Genomic DNA, 26,952 nt, shown 5'->3' with positions numbered 1-26,952 from the left:
GTAGGGAAGGAGGGAGGCTGGGGGCATGGCCTGGCCCCAGTCCACCCACGGGAGGGAAGGGGTTTGCCCTGGCCCCAATCTAGCTGCATGGGGCTTGGGAATTAAGCAGTGGGAGAGGTATGGTAGTATTAATTGCCACTGTCCCCCCTCTCCCCGACACCAATCTTTCCTGATCCATGGGAAGTCCTGCAGGCAAGATGTCATGGCTCCGTGGGCCAGATTTGGCCCACAGGCTAAGTGTTGAGCACCTCTAGACTAGTAGATTTGATCCTTCAGCTAATAGCTAGAAGATAATTTAAGCTGATTTTGTTTATAGGATAGCATGTATTAATTGTATAAACAATGACAGAACTGTAACTACCAATCACAAGTACCAGTGAATCAGTATATACCTGAGCTTTCAGTTTTCAAATGATTTCTGCTGCCAGTATTGAACTGAATTGTGTGCATTTGTATAATATGAACATATACAAAACTTTATATATAAAATTTGAATAATTTTTAATAATACCTCAGTCAAATAATGAAACAGATTATTTTTGTTTAGTATTTATGCTTGTTTTTTATTACTGATATGTTTTATAATATATGAGTTTATACTGGAAGGGATGGGTGTGGTTTTATTTTTGGATATATCTCTGATATCAGAATCTGATCCCACTGTAAGCATTGCACTGGAACATTGCAATAATCAGAAAATCTCAGAAATAAGAGCAGTTGCCATTTTACAGCCTTACAAGTGCCATACATGATATAGGTTCAAAATGAAGCCTTCTCTTGCTGCTGCAAAGAAATAGCCCCATGAAAGGCCAAGATCCTGCAATAATGTGCATAGGAGGCTTGTAAGAGTAAGGGTTGAACCATTTGGCTCTTTGGTCAATGCAGCACCACTTCTCTCTTCTTTTTCATTGTAAAATGCCAGAGAAATATTGTATCATAAAACCAGACCTGGGCATTTTTAAGGAAATGTTCAGGCTCAGTAAGAGAACTATAGTGTTCAACAAGTTTCTTGAGTCTAGACTGTATTAGTTTGATGACCTAGTGATAGTGCCTAGTACTCCCATGCAGGAGACTCTACTGGTTCTATGCCCAATCATTCAGGGTAGCAAGGGTTAAGAGTCTCTTAGGAATCATCTTATTTGGGGGGCAGGCACTGATATGACCACCATGTTTAATATGTAGTTTCATGGGCTTGGGTCTACATTATAAGTTCCACAAGTGAGAGGCCACTGGGACTCTTACAGGAATCGTAGTGGCCTTTGTATGTGGGTATGGGAGAAGAATTTAAAAAAAAATTCTTTCAGTTACAAAGAACATATTTTTCAAGAAACATGAGTTGCCAAGAGATAGTCAAAACTTTGTACTTGCTGCATATTGCAAACTGCAACTTTATTTTATTTTATACAAAGATATTTGAGTTTTGGGAGTTCAAGAACAGTCAGTCTGAGTTCCAGGTTTCATAATTTCTTTATGAAAAACCAGATGTGTGGCCTCCCCAGAATGCATTCTGCTTTACTTCTCACTCCACCTTGCCAGGAGCGCTTACATTTCTGTAATAATAGCCAGGATTTTGTGCTCAGCAGCAGCTGCTTGTAACATCTGCCAGATAATTACTGAGCTGAATCAAAATTCACCTGCCTTAACCTAAAGTATGGGGATGAATTCCTGATCAAGGAATAAAAGATTGATTGCAGTTCCATTTTTCCATGCTTGTTAATAATCATCGCTATAGACATCAATAAAGAGCAGATGCTTTTCGGGGGAGGTGTAGATGGAATGGAGGTGGAAGGGGTAAAGGAAAAAAAAGAAAAGGGGAAAAAAGAAAATAGAAGCTCACACTTTTAACTGCATATGTATGCATCGCACATTCAGCATGAGACTGACATTTGTTAACACCATTGTAAAAGATGCTGCATCGTATGCTTCACATTCTAGATCTTCTCCAGCACCTGCTGATGATCAGGCCCCCTTTTATGTGTGAGTATTGGTGATTCAAAAGCTCATTATGACTCTATGTTGCAACTTGTCTGTGAAATCATTTCATGCTTTTATAACATCCAAAATGCCAGGGATATATCCAGATATAGGTACAGTAAATATAAATATAAATAAATAAATAAATAAATAATCACGTTTAAGCATGCAGTTTGGAACAAACTTCCTGAGACTGTATTAAAAAACACTTGTATTCTGAAAATTTGCTGCTGATTTTTATTTTAATCATACTGTCCTCTGAGAAAGTGACCAAAGAGCTTGGATGTTAGGGGCTAAACACTGGAATTAATATGGATGTAGATGTACTGATATCTGGATTAATCTCAGTGTCATATTTTCTGTGGCACTAATGTTTTATTTTCTCCATAGATAACCAACAGGTTTGGATTAGTCATAAAGTAGTAATTTGTCCAAATGTGTTATATACATCACCACTCAGTTTGTTTCCTCTGTTAGTGTTGAAAGGTTTTTGTGTGGCTGTTTGATCAAGCATGCCATAAATGTTCTTTTTGAACTGCATGCAGTCTTGTGTTTATGAAATGTTTTCATATCTACACCATTCGGTGTTTCCATTGTCGCTGCTCCCTTTGCAAAGCATGTCTTACAATGTTTTTTTTCTACAGCTCATCAAACTGGAAACAGCAACATTTTCATTTTAAAGCTGAGCAGTTACAAAAGAGAGGAAGTTATTAAAAACTACATCTGCCTTCTCTTGAAATTACTAATATGTTAACCTCTCTTACAGCCAAGGATTGTAATACACTGTTTACTTCTAACAGCCATTTACACATTTCACAATGTGTTCTATGCTTTTCTGTCTATCCTCCCAGCAGTTTTTCACTTCTCCATTTTCCTTTCACATCACTTCTAGGAGTAAGTTTCAAAGTAGATGTCAGTCCCTCTGATGGATGAGTCTTTTAAGTGCTGGAGTAAAACAGTGTTATCTTTACTTCTCCCCCAAAGCACTAAGAACAGTATAGTTCCAGTGGCCCTCATCCCTGAGAATCCTCACTGTCCCAGGCTCTTGGTCACTGAACACTGGACCATACAAAATCCTGAGCAATTCCTAGGGGTGCTGAGTACTTGCAGGCCTTACTGATGAGGACATTCTACACTCCATGTTCAAGTTCAGCTTAAAAAGATGTCTGTGAGAGCTCGAATTTATAGGGTCCGTTCTTGGCAGGCATGAATCCACTGCAGTTAATGGAATTACTCCTTCATCGAACTTGGCTTCTTCTCTGTCGCAAGGAGAACAGCCATGAGATAGTTTGACAAAGAAGATGGCCATTTAGTAAAACTAAGTATTCCAAAGATAAATATGGAGTTATCTGGCCTTATACTGTATACCAGTGGTGACCAAACAATTTGCTTCACAGGTTGGTGGGCAGACTATCTGCAGACTAGATTTGGCCAGTGGGCTCAATCTGGCACACAGGGCCGGCATAGCAGGGCCCCATCTGACCTTGGGAGGGTGCACGGCTGGCTCTGATCAGAATGTCCCGGGTAGCATAAGATATGCGGGGAAGGGGAGAGAGTGGGGAACAGCTTGGCATGGATCTGGACATATGGGGAGAGTGGGTGAGGGTTAAGTGGAGCAGCCCCAATCTGGATGCTCCAGGGAAGGGGGTAGGGCTGTGGGAAGCAGCCTGGCCCCAATCCCATTGCATGCCAATGGCCTGGGTGGAGTTTCCACCATTCCCCTGCTGCCAAATATCCAGACACTTGGGGATCCTCATGGGCTGGATGATTTTGTTCCATGGGCCAGATATAGCTTTCAGACTAGGATGTGAGCAGCCTAAAGCAGAGCCTTACACCTTGAAATTTTGGATTTTCCACTACAGCTAGTTCTGTAATCTAAATTTAATCTGGGCACTGTGATATAAGCCAAAGGGAGAAAGAAGCTAAATGCTAGTCATGTTAAAACTTAGGAAGTGACAGTAATGACTGGGGAGCACATTTTAAGGTTCCATCAGTACAACAGAGATGCTTTGAGTGCTCTGACCAGCAGATACTCACCTCATAATCCCAAATACTTTATTGCAGACACATTTGTAAAATTTCTGCTTATTTCTGCATTTGTAGTAATGTGAAATGTGAATAATCAGAGAGACAGGTGGAAGTAACTAGATGAATGGCCCCTTTTGTTTAAAATGGATGATATTTTTAGGCCTTTTATAATGGAAAGAATCTTTAGGGCTGGCCCCACAGTGGATTTTTTGGGCTTTTTTCCCTGTTCATTCTTCAGGGAAACAACATTCCTTACATTTTATGCCAGATGAGGGGGGAGAGAACAGGAATTCCATTTCTCCAGGATGGGGCAAGGTACAGACCCAGGCTGAACTGATGTTGATTAATCAAAACCCCAAACCTCATCAACCTGTTGACTGGGGGTAATATTTCTGACCTTTTCTCCTTCTGCTCCATTAGAGGGATAAAACAAGGTTACTTAAAAAGATGATTGGTAGGATATGTCCCATGTTTTCCTTAAGTATGACCACCCTGCCTGTTTGCAGTCTTGGCAGTCCTGTAATTATTCATTCTGTTGTTCAGTTAAAGCCCTAATGTTTGGAGGCTTCTTGTCATGAAGGTACTATTTTTGTTAGCACTGACTTTAAAATAGGGAGGCTATATCTTTTACCTGTATTTCCCCTCATCACTCCTGATTTGATGATAAAGTGCTGCGGAGTTGCACTGTTGAAAGTGCTGCGGATGATCTGTTGAAAGTGCTCTTTCTAATTTTTCTACATCACCTTCCTATTTGTCGTTGTACCTACCTTCTCCTCCTTGTCTATTTTGTGTTTTTCATACAACTACAACAACAACAACAAAAATCAAAGCCTTGATAGAAGCCACAAAGGCTACCATAACACTTATGCAAATGAACTTCTAGAACCATTTCCATGTAGCACTTTGGACAGAAGTACCAAACAGATTCTTCTGTTTGCTTATACTTATTTTTTTTTTGTTGCAAATAGGTTATTCAGCATGACAGTCATTGCCACAAAATAAACTGTAACTGCTTCCTGAGTTCATAAGTGGTGCAGTTAGCACTAGTGGATGCCTGTACAATTTATCATTTTGACTATAGGTGCATAGTAAAGTGACTAATTCGTTAGGGATATGTGGAGTTCCCTGTGCCTTGGCTCCCAGCAATAGCATTTTGGCCCTTATGTCAGTTGGCATGTTAAGTAATCTCAGATGGCTAATCCTTCCTCTTCAGAACCACCAAGTACGATCCATGATTTGTTTTACATTTATGTGTTTATTTTATTGCAGTATTACCTATGTGCCAGCAGAACAGTTGGAAGAGTACAGAGCTAGTTTGGGAGAACAGCCAGAGGGAACTATGCCTTTTGACCTCTTCTCTTCACATACTGTCAGGTGACTCATCTGCTTTGCTTTACTTCTTCCCATATGTGTAGCCTTGCAAAATTCTCCTCATGATTTCATTTTTCTGTAAGAAGGAAAAATGTGATTTTTTTGTAAACTGTCAATCAGTTATCAAGCTACAAGGCTGGCTAATAAAATTTGTACCTTCAGTAGCGAGTTGCCATGACAGTTTTGTAAGACATGTATACTTATAGATATTTGTAAAAGGGAGGTTTTAAATTTTAAATCCTATTCTAAATAAATCAGTCTCTTTCTTGCACTCGAAAAGCTTGCCAGTTGATGGCATTTCTAAGACAGAGAGGCAGCAATATGATAGAGTGGGTAGAGCCAACATCAGAATCAGGGGAGGTTCCAGAGACCAGAATCGGGAACTGAAACACAGGTCAGGAACTAGAAGGTCCAAGGCAGAAAGGAAGTGAGAGGTTAGGAGAGTGCCAAAGATCAGGATCATGGGAATCAAAAACAGTGGGGACAGCTGAGCAGGAGCAGACTAAAACAACAGCAGGGTTAGAGACAGTCATTCAAAAAACCTGAACCTGAATTGATTCAATCTTTGCAGGTTAGTCTAACTTGGCCAGGCTAAATCAGTTTTGTAACCAGACAGACATCTCAGAAATGCAGGCACATGCCTGTAGTGGCTCAGGTTAGAAGCAGGAGTGCAGGTGGGGTGGGGGGGGCGCTAGAGCAACCTTCCCTTCCCTTGCACAGAGGTGAGGTGAGCTGAGGGGGGCGTGGCTAGGCCTGGGCAGGATACTCTGATTATTTCCCCCCCTCCTAAGCAGTCCAGCAGGGAATGTTTATCACCCCTAACTCATAGTTTATTAACCCATTAAGAAAACAAAGCCTCTCTCCATTAACTAATGGAGCTCTTCTTAAACAGCTCTTCCAAGGAAGGTCATTAAGCTGCCTGTTGATTAGATCCAAAAAGTCTGTCTGCCTGTTGTCTCCCAAAGCAGGACTGTAGCCAGCATGTGGTCTGCTAGCTAATGCTGAGGTGTCTATGTAAGGGAGAGGGGAGGGGGGAATAATTCTGGAGCTCAGCCTGGTGGTGGGAGAGCAGGTGGAGGATTCGCTCTGAGTGCAATCCTGGCTCTGACCACAGCTCTGGCCAGTGACTCTCCCTGCCTCCCACCAGCTGGCTCAGCTCCGTGGAGCTGCAGAGCCTCCCACTGCCAGGCTGAGCTTGCCAGGGCTGAACTCTGAGCCGCTCTGCCACTGGTTCTTCCACACATCAGGCTGAGCTCCATGGGGCTGGCAAAGCCGCTCAGAGCACAGCCCTTGCTCTCCCTTGCCTCCCACCACTTAGCTGCAGTCCAAGCGACTCCACCAGCCCCACGGATCTGAGCCTGGCAGCAGGAGGTGAGGGAGAGCCACTGGCCAGGGCTGTGTCCAGAGCCAGGACTGCGTTCCGAGCTGCTCCAACAGTGGCTCTCCTGCCGCCTCCCACTGCCGGGCTAATCTCCATGGGGCTGGCGGAGCTGCGAGTGCAGACCTTTTTCTCCCCCACTTCCCACCACAGGGCTGAGCTCCATGAAGCTGTCGGAGCCGCTTGGAGCACAGCCCTGATGAGCACAGCCTGGCTGCTGGAGGCTCCGCAGCCCCACAGAGCTGAGCTGGCGGAGCTGCTCCGAACACAGCCCTGGCTCTGAGCATGGCCTTGGGCAGTGGCTCTACCCTGCCTTCCTCTGCTAGGCTCAGCTCCGTGGGGCTGCAGAGCCTCCCACTGCTGGGCTGTGCTCACCAGGGCTGCGCTCCAAGTGGCTCTGCCACTGGCTCTCCGGCCACTTCCCACTGCCAAGTTGAGCTCCATGGGGCTCGCAGAGCTGGTTAGAGTGCAGCCCAGTGGCAGGAGGCAGGGAGAGCCAGGGCTGTACTCTGAGCGGCTCCGCCAGCCTCACAGAGCTCAACCTGCCCTCCCAGCACTGCCGGATTCCTCCCAGGGGCGCAGGCCCCAGATCTACATGTGGGATGACAGGAGGCTGCTGCTGCTGCCTGGGGCCAGCAGCAGTCTTCCCAGTGCTAGGCACGGGCTGCACCCAGTGCCAGTCCCAGGCGGCAGCGGCAGCCTCCTGTCATCCCGCGCACAGATCTGGGGGTCCACACCCCCAGGAGGAGTCCAGCACAGCCCCGCAGCCCTCCCTGGGGTGCGGACCCTCAGAACTGTGCACAGGATGACAGGAGGCTGCTGCTGCTGACAAGTGACATGAGTTTTGCTTTTAGCAGTTTGAGGTGCAGTTTCCCAGTAACCCCTGCAACTATCTCCTTGAAACATGACAGGCTTCATGCCCTCAGATGGGGCTACCACCCCTGCTATTTTCATCTGAATCAGGCAAGAAATGACAAAGTTGTAGGCATTTTCATGATTCCCCATTATAGCCTATGGGCGAAACAGCGGAACTGTTTCAACAAAACAAAATGGAACAGTGCTTTGAAATGAGACAAAATGACAAAATGAAACGCTGTTCCTTTGAAATGGTGAAACAGAAGTTGAAATGAAACAGTGCTGTTTTGCACAGCCCTAGTGTCTATTGGTGTGCTGATTGGCCTCCACACTACCTGAGAGGCTTAACCCTTCAGTCACAATGCAAAGAGAGACTATATGTGAATACAGTTTGTGAATACTCTTCATTAATTAAGTGGGCCTTTTAGAAAAAGCACTGAGGAAATACTAAAATATTGGGGAAAATTTACTGACGTATTATAATTAAAAGAAAGCAGATACAGTAAAATCTCTGGTAACCGGCACCTTAAAAGCCGGCATGCTCTGTTATCCATGGCCTGGGGACATAACAGGCTGCGTGGGGCCCGCCTCCCTGTCCTGAAGAGCCTGCAGGAGGGGCGGTGACGCCTTGGATGCAGTGGGAGAAGTGGTGGCCTGAACAGGCAAGGATATCTGTTCGGGCCACTCACTTAACTGGCATATTTTGTTATCCGGCATCCCCCATTCCCAGGAGATGCCAGATAATAGAGCTTTTACTGTATAAAACTTTTATGACAGATTCAGTCAAATCAAACAGTTATTTGGGATATTTCAGATAGAAGTTCCAGTGTTGTTTATTATTACCTGTACTGTTCCAAAATGTAAATTATGACATTTCTATTTCATCCAGAAAATACATTGGAAAAATTACATGGGATTTTACAACTGGAGAATGAACAGTTCTCTTTGTTCTCTTATAGGCTTTAAAATCCTAGTAAAATGTTGGCTGAGATTTTCAAAAGTGTCTGGCAATTTTGAATGCCTCATTTCTTGAGAGTATAGCTGAAGATGGCTTAGAGAGACCTATATTTATCAGAGAAAAAGAGATTGCACAACAGTTACTTTAAATCACTAGACATTTTTTCCCCACTGGAAACAAAATATTGCTTATCCTAAAATTTAATTCAACTCAAATTCAGAAGTGTAGAATATTTTTTTCTGTGGTTGTTGTGGAAGGGAATTCTGAAATACAGCATGTATTATAACAGACTTCCTATAAGGAAGTCCACTGAATGGCTGGTGACTCTAAATAGTTCACAGCTGTACCAGAGAAGTTTTAAATCTTTCTAACAAGAAAGAAGCACTTGCACAGCAAGCTTTGGCTAAACAAGCACTAACAATCAGAAGTAGAAAATTATTTGTATTTTAAAATTGATTTTAATTCTACTGGGAAAGATCTGCATTTCAGCAATGTGTTCATATCTTTTGCAAACAGACAAATATGCTACATCCTTTAGTATTTTTATTCATATCTCTATGTAAAAATCATGGCTACCTCCATGCACTTAAGAAATGCTAATTCTGGCAGTTGGAGCTGATCAGTGAAGTTTGACAGTGAACACCGGTGTCTTGGTTAGAACTTTGAAAGTAGTCTGCATGTTCTCATTTATTAGCAGAGATCTTCCAGAACTTCCAGAACGAGAAGAAGGGGAGGGAGAGGAAAGTGAACTTCAGAATGCAGCTTATAGTAATTGGAACCAGCCCAGACGGTAGGTATGGATTTGGAATCAAATGACATTCTCAGAAACAGAATTTGAATTGAAAAAATAATACTTGTGGATCCATTAAGCGTAACATTTGAAGTATGTGCAAAGTAACAGACAAAGTAACAGCATTGTACAAATAGTGCCTATTTGTTTTTGTCACAATCATTCTAAATCCCTGTGATCCAATTTAGATGCTGATTGCTTGGGCAGATTAGTTTAAAATTTTAATTTACAGTAATTTACTTAAGCCAGGGGAATCTCAAAATTAATTCCTCACAGAAATGATTAGTAGGTTGGTATCAACTCGTTGGGAGAAACCCTTCCAAGTATAAGAATGTGTTATGCTGCTGATAGCTCACATAGTAGATGAGGAGAAGGATTCAAGAGGCTTAACTAGAAATCCCAAATATGGAGAAGGATTTAAAAAAAAGAGGTTGTATGCTACAAAGTGAAAAGGCTATGGATAATTTATCCTTCAGCCTGTTGCAAGAAATCATGCAAATAGGCCTTTGTAAATTACAGACGAGAGTAAGAGAAGTACAGAAGAGAGTACATGTAGATCTAATATATTTCTGTCTGCTTTTCATCATTATAGGGTTGAGCTTTGGAGAGAACCTAGCAAGTCATTGGGTATCAGCATTGTTGGTGGCCGAGGGATGGGGAGCCGCTTGAGCAATGGTGAAGTTATGAGGGGAATCTTTATCAAACACATTCTTGAAGACAGTCCTGCTGGCAAAAATGGAACCTTGAAAACTGGAGATAGAATAGTGGAGGTACCGTACAAACTCCATTTTGTGTAAGAAATGCACAGCCACGTAGGGCAATACTTACTTGTATATATCACCTTGTTACCATTTAAATATCTCTGAATGGATAAAACAATTCTGAAATGCAAATACCATGTGATTACTGCACCTTCCCAGGTTTTCTTTGACTGATATTGCGTGAATGTTTTTCTTTTTCCATACAAAATATAATTACTATATAATGACTGTAGTCCTGCCACTGCCTGTCCCCATCTTTTACTTGAATCCAAGATGAGGGCCTTTTTTTCCCCATGTTGAATGGGGGGGCAAACCTTATCTTGGATTCAAGTAATTATGGTGTATCAGTTATTATTCCCTGGTCCCTAATTGCCATTCAGTAAGCCCAGGGTGACTAGGCCAGATGAAACTCTGTTTCTTCTGCTTCGAGAGGTGGTCCAGGTAGGTGAGTAACACCTGAGGTAGCATTTCATTACAGGGCTGTGACTACCACCTAGGACAACGTACAGAATCTAGATGTAGGAGATGAGAATAGGCTGCATCTTTTACAATAAGTAGGCATAGGCAGGGGACCACATAACTTCAGTTGATTAACAGGTTTGAGGCACAATTTGTACTGCATTAGGTGCATTTATAGTATCCTGTATAAATAAATACTTATGTAACACAAGGATATTGTTATCCATCAAGGTGCTCAAGTAACTTACTGTCTAAATAAGAAATGTGGAGCTCTACATGGTCCCATAAATAGTCCTGTATTCAGAAATGCTTGGAGTTGGCTTAAGTATTTTAGTTCATCTCTCACATGAAAACATTGATTGAACAAGCATTAAATGTCTTTTACTTTGATTACAAAGATAATTAAAGGTCCATATAACTAAAGCATAAGCTTTTAATGAGTATGCAGACTGTCCCAAAAATGAAGCTTACAGGTGTGGTTGTGGGATGGAGCTTCATGCTAATCAAAAGGCCACAGATACACGATGTATGCATGTAAGTATATGTGTAGTTTCTGTTTGTCATGTGACATATTGTGGCTCTGCTCTTTTTAGTCAGCACATACCACCACTTCAGTTACCTGAAGTTTACAGAGATGTAACATAAATTCCTAATAGGGATAGAATGTGCTGCTTTAAATTGTTTTCCTTCTCTTTTCTTTATTTTACACTGGATTATTATGTTTCAGATAAACTGGGGAAACAAAACCCTTACTAGATGGCCTTATGTGCAAAAATTATCACTAAAAACCCTTGTATGTTGGCTTATAGCTACTATCATTGTCTTTATGCTTTTCTAACTCTAACCTCACCATAGCATGGATGTTGAATGACTGAGAGAAATTTTTTTTACACATCAGTACATATTATTTTATGGCTAAATGTTTCATGTAAGCAAAGAGCTGTTCTTAGTTATCCTTTTAAAATACTGTTTTTTTAGAAAGCTGTAGAATTTTTAAATACTGTTTTTTAGGTAGAATGCTTTTCAAATGTAGTTTCTGGGAAGGATATGAAATTGGGAAAAATGCCTGCCATTATTAAAAATACAGTATTTTTGTACTTATTCAGTACTCCTCAACCAAGGATTTTCACATGCTTTATGAAGATCAGTTAATTAAATCTCACAACTGCCATTGTGGGTAGGTGAATATGTCCCTGAGTCTGAATCCTAAATTAGCTGAAGTGATGCTTGGCCATCAGTGTGACTGTCTTCATATTATTCCATATCCTGTAAGCTAGGTCTGTAGGAAAAATGTCCAAATGGAACTTGAATCAAGTAGGTGAATAACCAGTTTTAAAAATATTGAAATCCTGAAATATGTGGCTGGGATCCCAAAACAGCATAAGACACTTCAGTTCCTACAGAAGTACAGTAGGAGCTGGGAGCCTTTCTCCTTTTGATTTCTTTGGAAATCTCACCCTGGTATGTTTTTGCTACCGAAGGGCCTGATACATCTTCAGTTGAAGTTCTCAGTAGAGACCTATCTATAGTTGCCTTTGACTCAGGCCTTAACAGAAAACTCAAAGCAAAATGTGGCAGTTAAATCATTATGTTTTTAGCTTTGTATAATGTTAAGTTGAGGCCTTCCAATTACAGGTGGATGGAATTGACCTCAGAGATGCAAGCCATGAACAAGCTGTGGAAGCCATACGGAAGGCAGGCAACCCTGTAGTCTTTATGGTACAGAGCATTATAAACAGAACAAGGGTAAGCATATAGAACCCGGGAAGAAACTTAATACATAGCAGTAGATTAAATACATGTCCAATGGGGTATTATTTGGGGAGGGGGGAAGATTTAATCCTACAAGTTCCATCTCAGCCATTTAGGAACTAAGGTTTAATTTGAAATATTATTTCCATTTAGAATTAAATTGATTTACAGTTGGAATTTATCTCTTGAGCACCAACTTTCAATATTTTGAAATGTCTCAAGGATGTTAATTTGTGAAGGGGCAGAATAGGAGCCTAACAGAAAACAAGCCGTAGAGAGAGAAATTAGAGACAGTATGCGGAAATACATGACAGTACATATTATAATCTTCAGTGGACTTCAGTGGAAGGACCTAGAGGTACACAGCAAACCCTTACTAAGCTGCATGGGCATTGCAAACACAGGCTAATGAGCTTTAATATAGTAGCTTGCATCACTTGAAACTAAACTTCCTCATTGAGGATGCTATGTGAGCTGCACATTTATTTACTAGTTGTCTCATAACTTTTCTTTCCCAGCCAGACTCTCTCTATAATTCTTCATCATCCTCTGCTCACAGTGGGCAGAAAACTACTAACCCATTTTACCATCAGTCATCTCAGGTAAAGTTGCATGGAATAGCTTTGCTGAATGTTGGTTATTGGTACTCAGAATGCTAAGATGAGGCTCATGCATTTGCTGTGATATGGGCAATTTTGACAGGGCTTGATGAATGCTTAATATGAGAACGATACCTTTACTTTATCACAGCTAAGTTTTTGTGTTAAAGAAAGGTTCAACAAATCTATTATATTTTAAGATTTACTGTTTGTTAAAATATCCATGTTTTTGTATATATGTAAACACAGGCATTGCAAATGCTTTTCACTGTACACGTTTTACAGTGTGATTTTGTAAACAGTTTTATTTTCTTAACCTTTTGAAACTTGCATCTGTACTTATAGCAAGAGCTTATAAGGGAATTTCCTCTCTTCATTCATGTGCAGTCATCCAGACAGCTAGCTGCATGCAGAAAGTAGCTATAGTTAATGTGGGACCACAGCACTTCTAGTGAGAGAGACTGTCAGTTTCAAGAGGCTTGCAGTGAGTCAGAACACTTTTGTGCTACAGTTTTCTTTTCTTGTGCTATAGTGTGTGGTTTCTTGCACAAAAGTATTGTTGGAACAAACTCTTCAGGTAAATTGAAATGGAATGTAATCCTCCAAATTCTTCCCTGATTTACATACATTTTATGTATCACAAACGTTTTTAGCAGTTGCATGGTGCATAAGTCAGGATGTCAGGTATCTTTTAAGTTAATATACTTTTATGTTAGAAATATCTAATGCAAAAATGTGAACCACTGTGTATTGGTTTTGTTTTAATATGAGGACTTTATTTTTGATGCAAAGAATATTTATGTTAATTTTATTTCCATGGTACCTCTTTCAGATGCAGTTTAAATATTTATGCAGATGACAGATGTGATGGTTATATGTAATAGGAACCTTGCTAGCAAATTTCCCAAATACTCCTTTATTCTACAGTAAAAAAGATCAGATCTGAAATTACAATAGAAATTCTTATTGTATTGTAAGGAAAATTTCCCCTGTTGAGTTTGTGAGTGGCATTGTCAACGTGGAAGCCATGTCTTTACATTACCTTCCAAGCTGTTTAGATACTGTGGAACTAAGAGATGCTGAACATGGCAAATTAGATTACAGTAGCTTTATTTGGTAAAACAGTACCTAAATATATAAGCTTTGAAGAATGGATTTTACAGTATTTCTAAAAGCAATGTCTTTCTTTATAGAGCAAGGCATGTCTTGATGAAAAAAGGGTGGTGGCAGTTCCATAGTTTGCATTGCTAGAGGCAGTTCTACATTCCTTCTATGTAGTGTGCTACTTATTTTCCAATAGCATTAAGCTCATAATGGGAAGGAGTATTTGAGCAACATAGCAATTGTTTCTATCCCTTATAGAATTTAGTTTTTGTATACCTGGGACCTTTTCCTGTCTGCCATTGAATACTAGAGTGGCTGTCTCTCTTTCAAGTGAACATACTTGGTTGAGAACAATTTTTATCTTAAAAGAGAGTGTAATACAACAAGGGTAATGCACACCATCAATAGAATAAAATAAAGCTTATTTTTTCTTCCCCATATTTTCCCCCAAAGTGTAAGGAAAGTTTCCATAGCAAAAACAATCATATCATGATAATAGAAAAATAATTCAGACTGGCTAAAGAAAAAGTTAGCCATTTCTCACTTTCTTAACTCATAAACCTAGAAAGTTTTAGAAAAAAGGGTTGTTGTCCTTCCCACTCATTGGCAAATGACTATTAAATCATTCCCAATAATTTAACTTCACTTCTGCAAAATATATCACCGTCGATTTAATAGTGTACATATCACGGCAGGTTTATTAGTATGGCATGAGGTACTGCAAATGATAAAACTAGCCTACTAGAATCAAAATAAAAGCACAAACTATATTTTAAACAAAATTTTCCCCACATTTTCTTACATTTGTTCCCTTCTCAAACTGAAAAATTAAGCAGCTCACTAATGCAAAATAATAAGATTCTGCTCTAGGTATGTGGAATATGATATGTACTAAAATTCAGGCAAACTTAGATATATACTAAAATTCAGGCAAACTTTTAATTTCTCTCACTTATGAACATATGCATTGTTACAGTATTGGTTACATGCACCAGTCTTGAATTTGTGGCTTGAGAGTGGGGATAAGGAGAAGTCCTGCTATTTATATCAATGTGAGTTTTGCTGTGTAAGGACAATCGCAACTAAATCAAAAGGGAAGTTATGGAGAGATTTTTAAAGACATAAATATCAGGTAGAAACCTAATTCTCACTGCTTTTCAATGGGCAGTAGGTACCTAACTCTTAAGGTTTGTGAATTTAAAATCTGCTTTATGTGTAAAAGTGAGAAGCAGAATGCTAGCTTGATCTCCCTAGAGAGTGAGATAGGTCAGATATAACATGGTAGGGAGGGTAAGTCTAGTATTTTCCTACATGCTATTTAGTATCACTAATGCGTAGCTAAGCTAGAGAAAGACAGCTTTGCTTACCTTCATTCACAGATGTTTGTAGCAAAACACATGAAGTGGGTGTTCTTTACTCAACACAAGATGTCTTGTGGTCTATTCAATAAGCCACAAGCTATTACTTAAAGTCAACCTTTTTTTTGCTTGTATGTTTAGCTCCTGTTATGTTTTCCTTTTAGAGTCCCCCCTTGCCTTTCCAGCAGAATCACCTTTTCTGTAGGCCTCCTACCTTCAGCAGCACTAATCCATTTGCCGATTCTCTTCAGTTCAACACTAACAAGGTTGGATGATCCCTGATGTTCTGCTTTTAATTAACCAAACCTTACTAATGTGTTTGTCAGACATGTGTCTCCCTCTTTGTTTTTGTTGTGTTTGTTTGGTTGGGGTTTTTTACTAATTTTGGGGAAGATATTGTGCTGATGTGGATGGAAATTCCTTGTGTTAAGTAAAAATGTCTTGAACTAAGGCACAAGTGTCAGCTTTATTAATCATAACTCTGGAGGCTGAGCTACTCAGAGCCACCTAGAGAGTGAGATGCTTTACTTCCAAATCCTTTGGGTAACTTTGCAGATCTCAGCTAAGATTATTGTAGCTCACAATGAATGGAAATATTTTGCTAACTGTTGTTTATTTGATGGTCTTTCTCTTTGTTTTTTTATGTGGCTAGGATTTTCTTTCTTTATTTTTGCTTGTCAACATCCTTTTTTTATAACAACAAAAACTCCCCTCCCCCCCTCCTCCCCCTTCATTTTTTGGTATCACTAGCAGGATACTGATAGCCTTGGTGGCTAAAAATAGTTAGATTCTCCTTTTTAGTGATTAATTCTTAAAGGAACTTATGCAAACATAGAAAAATATAGACTTGATTAAAGGCCGAATCCTGTCCTAATACACATCCATTCAGCTCTGATTTCATGCAGTAACTTGTAGCTGCTTGTGCATTTGGGGAATAAATTTAGATGTATATGTGTGTTTCTTCAATTAATTCCTTAAGGCCTCGCATCTCAAACCATATAAGGAATATGTATTGTATGTGTTATGTATAACCTGTCCCTCTACTTGTAAATGGAAGGTAAAGGGAATAGCAATAAAACATGAATAAGTGCTTATATTTTCCAAGTAACCCCTTATATTTTTTTTTTAAGTTACCCATAGCTATATGCAAAACTTAGGTTTTTGCAGTTTCTCAGAGTACAGTCTTTTGTTATTCCTGCTTTTTTATGGAGAAAATTAATAAGAAACAGATTCGGAAAACTATTTGCAGATTTGCTGAAACAGGATTCATGTTAGGCCAATTTTGGCCGTTTTAAAATGAAACATGAATTTGCCTCAGGGCATAAAATATCCCTTTGACATGAAAAGAGTTGTTCGTGTCTAATGCTACATATTGTGAAAGTACTGTAATATATGGACTGCTGTTTTCTATTACTGTAGGAGGTACCAAATCCAGTTAGGGTTACCTTCCGTTGTTCCCCAACTAACCCCTTTGCTCCCACACCATTTAAGGTTTGTCTCAGTACTAGTGGTTGTTGCACATTCTTTGTGTGCTGTCTTAGTGTTTACATTTGAACATGGCATGTGATTATCTCAGATGTACTGCTTTTCCTTCCAAATGTACCCACTACATAGAAAATGAGGCTGCTGTATGTTTTCTGCCTTTTAAAATATGTATGAATTTGACCAAGGTGATGCTGATGGCCAAAAGGATTTATGTTCTGTCAGGTGTTTGCATCTCAGTATATCATTAACTAAAATGTTTTAGTCCTCTCTCCAGGGCCCAATTCAGAGAACAAAAGTTTTGTGTGTCCATGAATGAGAGGGTCGAATTCTGTCCTTGGATATGCATGCCCAACTCCCACTAACTTCTAAAGACAGAACTTGACCCTGTGTGTTTTAATCATTGTTAACACTTTACTACTTCTACTCTTAGGTCCCTCAAGAGACGTGGGGCTTTCATATTGCTTTCATGTCAGCATTCACTTAAACTTCAAACATACACACAGATTTGTCCATGTGCTTGTAGGGAGTGAAATGAAACCTTGTTGATCAAACATGGCTGTTTCTGCTTTATTTTTGTCAATCCATTGAAATGTATTCGTATATTAAATAAGGATACAGCAGATTTTCCAGATTAAATCTAAGGGATTTTATTGTTTTATTGTGATTTCTTTCTGTGTACCACAACATTTTGCACAGTTATCTCAAAGAACAGGAGTAAAAGGATGCATTACTTTGATTTAGAAAATATAAATGTTTGTGTAGATTACAGGGCCTTCAATGAACCTGTAGAAAGGATTCAGAGACCTTACTGAATTTCTAGAATTACTCCACCTTCATCTTGAGGGAATATTATGCTACTTATTTCTGTCAGAGTATTTTCATTTGCAGTATGAAAGGGCACCATAAATGTTAGGTGTTTTTTACCATCACCGAACTCTGATTCTGTACTAAGGAAGCTATTTCCAATAACCATGCTACTGGTGTTCTACTGGAAATCCCAATAGCAAGCTGCAAACACCAGCTTCCCTCTCATCGCTACTATTTGTACAGTGTTCCTGAAAATTCTCCCATATTTTAGTATTAGTATGTCAGTTCTCATAAGACTATGATCAAAACCTAAATGGAAACTGGGATGAGGGAAAGTATATCAGTAGGATGCTTTGTGCTTTGATTTTTCGTATACATTTTCAGCATCACTTATGCAAACCAGGTTCATATGTGTAAAACTTGCTCAAAGATACAGGTACCAGGGAGCAGAGCTGTGACTTAGGTAAGACCATGAACCATTTTCATTATTACAGCAAACACCAAAGTATATCCTTTGGTGCATGATGCCTAGAATGTTGAGGCATTTAAACAGCTGTCCTTCTAGGCTGTAATGATTTTAACTTCAAGCATACTCAACCTTTTTCATACTTATTCATTAACTCCTTAGTTAAGCTTCTCAATAAAAGTTCCAGTTGAGAGGTGGAAGACTCTGAAGAAGAGGAATCTGAAGGGTCATAGAAGTATAATTCTTTTTATTTTTTATTTTGGGAGTATGCAGACAAAGAAAGTAGTTTGTTTCTCCTGAAGGGTGAAAATTTTCACAGATTTTAGAAGGATTAAATCAACGATTTTTGGTTTTCTTAGCATACTTTCATTGGAATACTGAGGTGATAAATTAACATCTTTAATATCTGTAAAGGTTTATTTCAATAGCATCCTTAGTTAACACTCTCGCGGTGATGAGAGTGAAAAGCTTTGGCTTCCAGGAATAGCATCTGAGAGTTGTCCTTAACCTTTTCACTAGAATGAGATAGTTGAATCTGATGTAGTGAAGGAAAATGCTGGGAGTTATCAGTACAGTACTTACAAACTGCAGTATTCTGAAATGATTTTCAAAAGAAGTTCTATAGGTGCTAATGCTCAGACCCTGACTTACCAATTACTGAACTTGTGTGGAGTAATATGAGCCTCATAATTAATTAAATGAGGTCCTTGCATATGACTGGAATTCTTGCCGAGTGTTTACCATTGATCATATGCTAAATAAACAGCAAATTCTACAAAGTAGATTGCACCAAAACATACACTCCATGATCACATAATCTTTGGGCAAACTGATTTTAACAAGTTTTTTCCCCTGTAGAATAAGGATTTGAAAATTTGACCATTCTTTTGTAGTGCTAATTTTTATGCACATACATTTCATTTTTCTTTGTCAGTACAAATACATCAGGCAGACGAGGCCCAAGAGGAGTTTTTCTTCTTTTGTGGTCAAATCTTTCTCATTTTTGCATTTAGTGGTAAGCTATATAGGAAGCCTCTAAACAGGATCTTGGAAATGGAAATCTTACAAAAAATGGATTTCCTTACAGTAAAATGTTCTTGAAATTGTTCTTTCAATCAATATTTCAATTAAATATCCTCCCTTTTGAAAGATTCCTTAGTACCATCCTAACTCCTTCCTTTATCTTTCTTCACAGGAAATATATTTACTGAACTTTTTTTAAAACATAAGAAAACAAGCTTGTGCAGATTTGATATTGAAAAATCATTTCAGCCTTCATTCACATAAGGCTTGCTCTAAGATATGAAGCAACACATTCACTGAATTGGGCTTTTAATGTCAGTTCTGTTTGTTAAAAATGCATTGAGCCTTACTATACCTTGCTTAGCATTCTTTTATCTCCTACAGCTTTTCTGTGCTGTTTCTCATTAAGAATTCCTGTTGCTTGGTATTTAAATTTCAAAGTCATAGTCATTGCCATTTTGACATTTCCACATACTAGATTGGCCTGCACAAGAGGCTGCATATGCTTAGCCATGACATTTTTCTTGTCCTCCACAGGCATCCAGTCAGTCAGAATCAGAACCAGAAAAGACTTCATTTTGTAATTTGCCTTTGCCACCTCCTTCAGCCTTTTCAGGAATGAGCTATGATATTGCACAGTTATCTTCCAGCAAAGTCCCAGACGATACAGATAAGGAGGATGAGTTTGGTTACAGCTGGAGTAAGTTTATCTTTTATGAAGATAACATTTTGAAAAGCTCAGGGCTGAAACAGGAGGAGAACATGTGCTAAAGTGTATGTCTTCTTTTTTATCTGCTGAGTAGTCTGGGTATAAATTGTTATCAGCAGCTTTCAGTTGTGTTTGGATAAACACACGCACATTCTTGAAACACCAGATTGTTTGCTCTTTTTTATGCACTCCATTTCAACATTGGTCCTGGTATGTGCAGGTTCTACCCATCACATAATGGAATAGTAGGAATTTCAGTACAGTGTACCTGACTCGTGGCAGTGGCATTGACAGTGCCTGCTTTCTGAAGTCAGTCTCACCTGTAGTTAATGGAGGGGGATTATTGCTTTGCAAAATTAAAAAAAAAAGTGGAAGAGATTTAATTTTTTGGTATGGGGAGAAACCAAGAGAGAAGTTTTGGAAACATTTTGACAACATTTTGACAAACAACATTAGTTTTAGCAGGAAAGGAGTAAGTTACACTCTTTGAATTACTTCAGTTATTTTGGGATTCTGCAGTTGCATGTATTAGATGCATAAGTTAATCAGCTGCTCAGCTTGTTAAAGTTTGTAATAGGAATTCAATTCCTACCACACTCAAGTTTTCTCCTATTTACATTTAGGAAAGATAACACAACGTTATGGAAATCTGCCAGGAGACCTTCATATGATAGAGCTGGAAAAAGGAAAAGCTGGCTTGGGACTTAGTCTTGCTGGCAACAAAGACCGATCTAGGATGAGTGTCTTTGTAGTGGGAATTGATCCAAATGGAGCAGCTGGAAAAGATGGCAGGTTGCAGATTGCAGATGAGTTACTTGAAGTAAGTTTTTAGCAATTTATATTTAACTATAAATATGTTGATTGTTGCTACATCAAAGAGCTAGATTCTTAATGCACCATAAAGGTTTCAGTTAACCATCTAGCCTCATAATCCCAATATTTTAATAGTTTCTAGGGTTTGGAAGGGACCTGAACAGATCATCAAGTCCAACCCCCCTGTCCTAGGCAGGAATGAGTACTGGGATCATGATACTCTAGCCAGATATCTATCCAACCTCCTCTTGAAGACCCCCAAGGTAGGAGAGAGCACAACCTCCCTTGGGAGCCCATTCCAGAGCCTGGCAGCCCAAACCATAAAGTAGTGCCTCCTGATATCAAGCCTGAACCTGCTCTCAATCAATTTGTGGCAGTTAGTCCTTGACCCGTCCACCACCACTCTCTGGGTACGACCATCGAGCCAATTTGCCACCCATCTGACCGTGTAGGCATCAATGCTGCAGTCGCCTAGTTTTTTATGAGCATGGGGTAAGAAACAGTGTCAAAGGCCTTGAAGTCCAAGTAGACTTCAGTATTATTCCCCTGTAATCAGATTTTTCATTCTGGTATGCACCTAATGGTTGAGGTTGGAACTTTTTTTTTCACCCAGACCAGTACTGCATAAAATTGCTATAAAATAGGGGGAAAAAGTTTTGGCATCATAGGGAAGAGAAAAACGTACTTTTAAACTCAGGAAAATAGTATGTCATCCAACTATAGTCTCACTGTTGCCCCACCAATCTCTGTGGACTGCTGTAGATCATTATATAATTACAGTTTTGTCTACTAAAAGGCGCTATTATATATACTGGAAAGTGTTGTTTTTTCTATTTTGTATTATATGCAGTGGGAATATAGGGCACCTATACACATGCCTGACACCCGCTCCAGTGCATGCTAATTAGCATGTGTTGGAGCAGACTCAATTAATCACACACTAACTAGCACAGCCCAGCAGCTTCAGTGTCATGTGTATTCGTCATCCCGATACTTCAAAAAGGTGAAGGGTGGTGCTTTAACTAAAGCTCATCAAATGAGCTTTATTTAAATGCCCCCGCGTGCCAGTCAGTGTAGTGCACATGTAGCCCCTACCGCCTTTTGAAGTGCAGGACATTGAATACACATGACACTGCAGGTGCTTTTAATTAGAGCCGCTTCCATGAGTCTCTGTAATTAAAGAGCCTCCCCCCACCCCAACCCTGGAGCACATGTAAGGATGCCTTTAAGAAAGAGGAAGTCATGGACTCTGATGATTTTATGGTAGGGTTTGTCCCCTTTGTGGGGGGGTCGTTAGACTGACTCACTTCAATATAGGTCCTCCACACTGCAACAGGCTCCCCTCCAGGGACAACTGTAGTGCTGTCTAAAGGGCACCCTATGCCTGTTCTCCTACTCCAGTTCCCCTTATTGGCCTCCTCTACTCTCGCCTACTGTGCCTTGATGTCAAAAGTTAATAAATTTGAGAGGCTGCCTTCAGATATCCAGAGTTTGGTTTTTGGTGCCTTGACCCACCCTGCTCATCATTAGGCTTCCAGTCATCATGCTCTAAGTATAGCAGGTCTCTCTCTTGCTCTCTCAGCTCCCCTGGCCCAAGTCTCAAGGGAATGGCAGGCATCTCTGGCCTCCATCACTCTCTCTCCCTGTGCTGGATCTCTGGCCCCACCCTGCTGCACCCATACCCCAACCTCAGCCTCCTTGGGTATAGCCCAGATCACTCCCTTGGCCCCTTTAAAACCCAGCATACCCCAGGCACTCTGCTATGTGGCCCCCTCATCCCTTACAGCCACCATCCAGTCTTGCAATGTAACACGAACTCCAAACAAAAACAAAATATGTAAGTTATCTCGCCATCTAGCACACCTGAAGAGCACCTTCTTTTGTGAGGATCTGAGCCTTGGGCCCTGGGCTCAGACATATATGGCTCTTTCTCCTCCTCCTCCCAATCCCTGAGCCTGGTTCGCTCTTAATAAAGACCAAGTCCTGCTAATCCCTTATTCAGCAGCTCAGTGTTCTGCTGCCTGCCCTTGGCGCTCATTGGTAGAGAGGCCCAGAGGAAAACCTCATCTTTTCTTCAAATTATCCTTAAAATGGGCTTCGCCAATTCTCAGTTTGAGGGCTTACCACAGCTTTGTGCTTACACCATCAAATGTCATTTATAAAAATGCATTGTCTGAGTAAATCATTGCCCTATCCTGCAAACACACTTACTTTGATCACATTTAGAATTCCTTTGGGCTTCAGTGGAACTACTCAAGTCAAGTCACCCACAGGCATAAATGGTTTCAAGGTCGGGTCCTTGTACTGTAAGTGCCTTGACATGAAGACTGTTGTAAAGTGGTTAACAATGTTGAGATACAGTAACTAATACTAATTTTCTTGCTTGATATGGATGGTTTATTTCTTGTTGGCAGGTTGACACACAAGTTTTGTTTTATTCCACCACTAGTGAATCAAGCTATAATCAATGAGGAATAAAAAAAAAGATGCGCCTCCTAGGCAGTGTAATGTAGTAAAGGACATCTTTAGTACATGAAAGTCTGAAATCACACTAACAGTTAGGGAAGAACACCCAATAGAAGGTTAAAGCAGGCCCTGATACATTGGAGACTAAAATTTTAAAATGGTAAAGTCAGGCACAGAGGGATTTTGCATAATTAAGCTAAAATGTAAAAAAAATTAAATTCTCAAACACATTTGTCATTCCTACTCACATAGATAAATGGACAAATTCTCTATGGAAGAACTCATCAGAATGCCTCATCTATAATCAAATGCGCACCATCAACAGTAAAAATCATATTTATCAGGTAAATACTGTTTAAAGTTACTTATAAATGCTTTTTTCAGTTTTGGTACAAGCAAATTTTTATTTTTTAAATTTTTATTAGACCATGTGAAAATTTTACCTATGTTTTTTGTGTATATGCTGCTATGGCAGTAACATTCTTTGAAAACAACATGTATTACAAGCTTTCTCTTATTATAGCTGTGTTGTGACTTCCAACAACAGAAAAATAAACATAAAATAAAAAATGAAGGCATCTTATTAACCTTTTAGTAAGAAAGGTGGTGATGCTGTAACATACGCTTTAATTTAATATATGACAGAAATAAAGATGCAGTGAATCAAATGGCTGTTTGCCCTGGGAAATCAATAGAATCTTCACCTTCCACTTCAGGGGCTCTTCAGAGTCAAGAGGTAAGAACAAATATCTGGTTAATTTATTTCATTAAGATGATAAACAGTTTTCTGGATAGAAAAATACCCTAGTATTTGTTATGCTTTAAAGATAGAAAATGTCCACAAGGAAAACTGAATGGGATTTGAGTGCAGCTGTGAAACATCTTATGTTCCTGATTATGAGGAGTTACACCAGTATAAAGTGGTCTGTTTGGAAAATCAGACCCTCTGTTGAAGAATAGTCTTCTTTAATGTTTTAAGGATGAATTAAATGCTTTATAAAAAGACTTTTTTGCATTGCTATACTCTCTTTTCCAGAAAGAATCAAGTCCTACAAATCTTGTTACAGCAGTAGATTTGAGTTCATATAAAAATGTTCAGCATGTCGAACTTCCTAAGGTAATTTAAAATTTTCAGAAAACTGATATTGATGTAGGTTGATGGGCACCTTAATCTCACCAAGTGTAACTTATGAAGCTGTTTCCCTTTGTGGGCAGAGAAACTGTTTTCCTTTCCTTGGAAGTAGGGATCTGAACTTCTAGCATTCTCCTCCTGTTTGCAGGTAGGACCAAAATCACCCCGGGATCAGCAAAACTTCAGTCTCTCAGCTAGGCATTTCTCCTGTTTAGGCAGGTTGTAAATGTTTCAGAAAGAATACACTCCTTGCCCAAGGTGCAGAATTTCAGTAAATAGTTGTTAGGAATTGGCACAGAGGTTACTGGGACTTTGCAGTTAAGAAAAGGCAGGTGAGGGAATTAGGGGACAGGTGTAGGACTTGGCTGTACATGGTATGACCTCATGGGTACAGGCTCAGTAGGGGCTATGCTATCTCTTTTCTTTAGTGAACTTGTTTGACCCAGCAAAACTGTTTAGTTTCAAAGCATTGATCAAAGAGGGTTCATATTTTGAGAGAACCAGTTCTTATACTGCTACAAATGACTATGTTCTTGAAATTGGTTAATTCTTGTCTGTGATGAAATCATTTCCAAATAAATTAATTAGCATACTGTAAGTATCAAGTCCTGGGAAGCAAAATATATACTGTTAACAAAAAAATCATACATATAAATTAAAATGGCTATGTGTTCTCTGATCATGAACATGGCAAAGGAGGGAAAGAAAAATGTCTCCTGTTTTGTAATAACACATGGAAGAAAGCTGTATGCAGGAGATTAAAGAGCTGAGATTTTAAGGTTAGTCAGATGCATCATTGGCAACTGGCCTTGTCTTTCTAACTGGGAGTAGATACTACAAGTAACAGTGTCCATATGATTTACTTAGATATTTCTAGGTAAAATAGTCAGGGAAAATTCATGCCACTGCAAATCTTAAGTAATTTAGTCAGGGAGGGGATATATTTTTCTTTATCCCCTACATTTCCCATTCCCTATTTTTTCTATAGTATACAATAGTCTTTTTTAACTTTTAAGTTAGAAGTATTTTACAGCTATTTTGGTTCTCTAGCATGTTTAAGGATTGGAGGAGGTGGATCATTTGCAAATGAATTTTTATAGTTTTAGATGTGTAAGGAAAGCCCAAACTTCCATGCTGTTTACAAACATCACTATATTCTCATAAATACATATACTTACACTTTGCTAAATGCAGCACCTAATGGATGATGGTTATTATTTCCCATAGGATCAGGGGGGAATTGGTATTGCCATCAGTGAAGAAGACACAATTAATGGAGTAGTTATTAAGAGCTTAACTGACCATGGGACAGCAGCAAAGGTGAGTGAATTAAATGCCAATCAATTCAGGAAAAAGAATGGAAAATATTTCCATATTGATATTTTCTGTTAATTTTATTTCCAGGATGGACGGATTAAAGTTGGGGATCAGATACTGGCAGTGGATGATGAAGCAGTTGTGGGCTATCCCATAGAAAAGGTGATTTAGGAACATACGGAGTTTTGTGACCTTCTGAGGCAAATCCCTACCAGCATTCACTTCCGTTTCTGCCCTTGTGGAGGAGATCCAGTATGGTTGTATTGGTTGTGCTCTGGGAAGTAGAGATTAGGCTAAGGCTCCTAGCAGATGTTATTCCATCAAGCAACATAGTTTCGTAGTTAGCAGGGTCAGAAGGGACCTGAGCAGATCATCAAGTCCAACCCCCTGCCATGGGTAGAAAAGGATGCTGGGGTCAAATGACCCCAGCTGGGTGATTACCTAGCCTTCTTTTAAAGACCGCCAGGGTAGGAGCAAGCACCACTTCCCTTGGAAGTTGGTTCCAGCTCCTAGCCACCCTGACTGTGAAGTAGTGCCTCCTGATGTCTAGCCTGAATTTACTCTCAGTCAACTTATGGCCGTTATTCCTAGTTACTCCTGGTAGTGCTCTGGGGAACAGGAACTGTTCCATCAAGCAACAGATATTGTTGCTTGATGGAAACTGTCATGTCATGAAACCTGGTTCACCTTCATAGGCAAATTAGCCAGAGGGGAAAAAACTGTTTGGGGAACTTGCTTTGCCAGCACTTGTCAGCAAGGAGAGCTGGACAGCTCCTGGCAACATAGACGACGCGTAACAGGGGCACTTGCCCCCCCATGACACCTAGCGCTCCAGCTGGTAGGGGGGCACAGAGAGTGTCCCCCATTAAACCCCCCCCCCCCCCCCCCCATTGCCAGCTGGCTGCTGGGGGACACCCTGCCCCCTGGTTGCGCCCTGCTGGTGCCTCCCCAGACTTGGGAAGCACCAGTGGGCTTATCAGTCTCCTTCCCGCACCTTCAGCTGCTAATAAGACATGAGCTCTGAGCTCCCCCTGGGTGAAGGAGTTGCACCCTTGACCGTTGCACAGGGCAGAGAAAATCCACATGAAGAGGAGGGTGTGCAAGGAATGACAGGGCTCAAACTTTTGGAACACCTTTTGATGTGTTTTTATGGATGTGCTTTTTCCTTTGCCTTTACTAGCAGCTTTCCAAGGAAATTCCCTTCCTTTCTCTTAGATTATTATTGTGTGCAAGTAAAGCATAGCAGGTTGATTGTCTGTTTACATTCTGCATCTCAGGAAAAAGGTGCTAATGGCTTCTTAAAGAAGCAGCTTTGTCCACTGGTTGGGGAATGGGAAGAGGGGCCCT

The 26,952-nt window shown here is 40.0% G+C and overlaps 1 protein-coding gene across 10 annotated transcripts in view; it reads left to right on the top strand.

Annotated features, from left to right (window-relative positions):
• MPDZ (multiple PDZ domain crumbs cell polarity complex component) overlaps positions 1-26,952 on the top strand; it is a 138,169-nt gene that overhangs the window by 91,420 nt on the left and 19,797 nt on the right. For 2 of the 10 annotated variants that reach the window (XM_025206080.1, XM_025206078.1), the window contains exons 23-34: positions 5,272-5,376; positions 9,262-9,354; positions 9,947-10,124; positions 12,210-12,320; positions 15,552-15,653; positions 19,706-19,868; positions 20,501-20,697; positions 23,409-23,500; positions 23,802-23,892; positions 24,193-24,273; positions 25,516-25,608; positions 25,693-25,767. In XM_025206080.1, the coding sequence (XP_025061865.1) occupies positions 5,272-5,376; positions 9,262-9,354; positions 9,947-10,124; positions 12,210-12,320; positions 15,552-15,653; positions 19,706-19,868; positions 20,501-20,697; positions 23,409-23,500; positions 23,802-23,892; positions 24,193-24,273; positions 25,516-25,608; positions 25,693-25,767 (1,381 nt within the window). Of the gene's footprint in view, positions 1-1,935; positions 1,978-5,271; positions 5,377-9,258; positions 9,355-9,946; positions 10,125-12,209; positions 12,321-12,844; positions 12,929-15,551; positions 15,654-19,705; positions 19,869-20,500; positions 20,698-23,408; positions 23,501-23,801; positions 23,893-24,192; positions 24,274-25,515; positions 25,609-25,692; positions 25,768-26,952 lie in introns of all 10 variants that reach the window. The other 8 variants (XM_025206084.1, XM_025206082.1, XM_014520680.2 and 5 more) reach the window with 7 other exon arrangements.

This window comes from Alligator sinensis, unplaced genomic scaffold, assembly GCF_000455745.1.
Source record: "Alligator sinensis unplaced genomic scaffold, ASM45574v1 scaffold798_1, whole genome shotgun sequence".
In the NCBI taxonomy this organism is placed as follows: Eukaryota; Metazoa; Chordata; order Crocodylia; family Alligatoridae; genus Alligator; species Alligator sinensis.
This window is presented reverse-complemented; position numbering and strand designations above follow the sequence as displayed.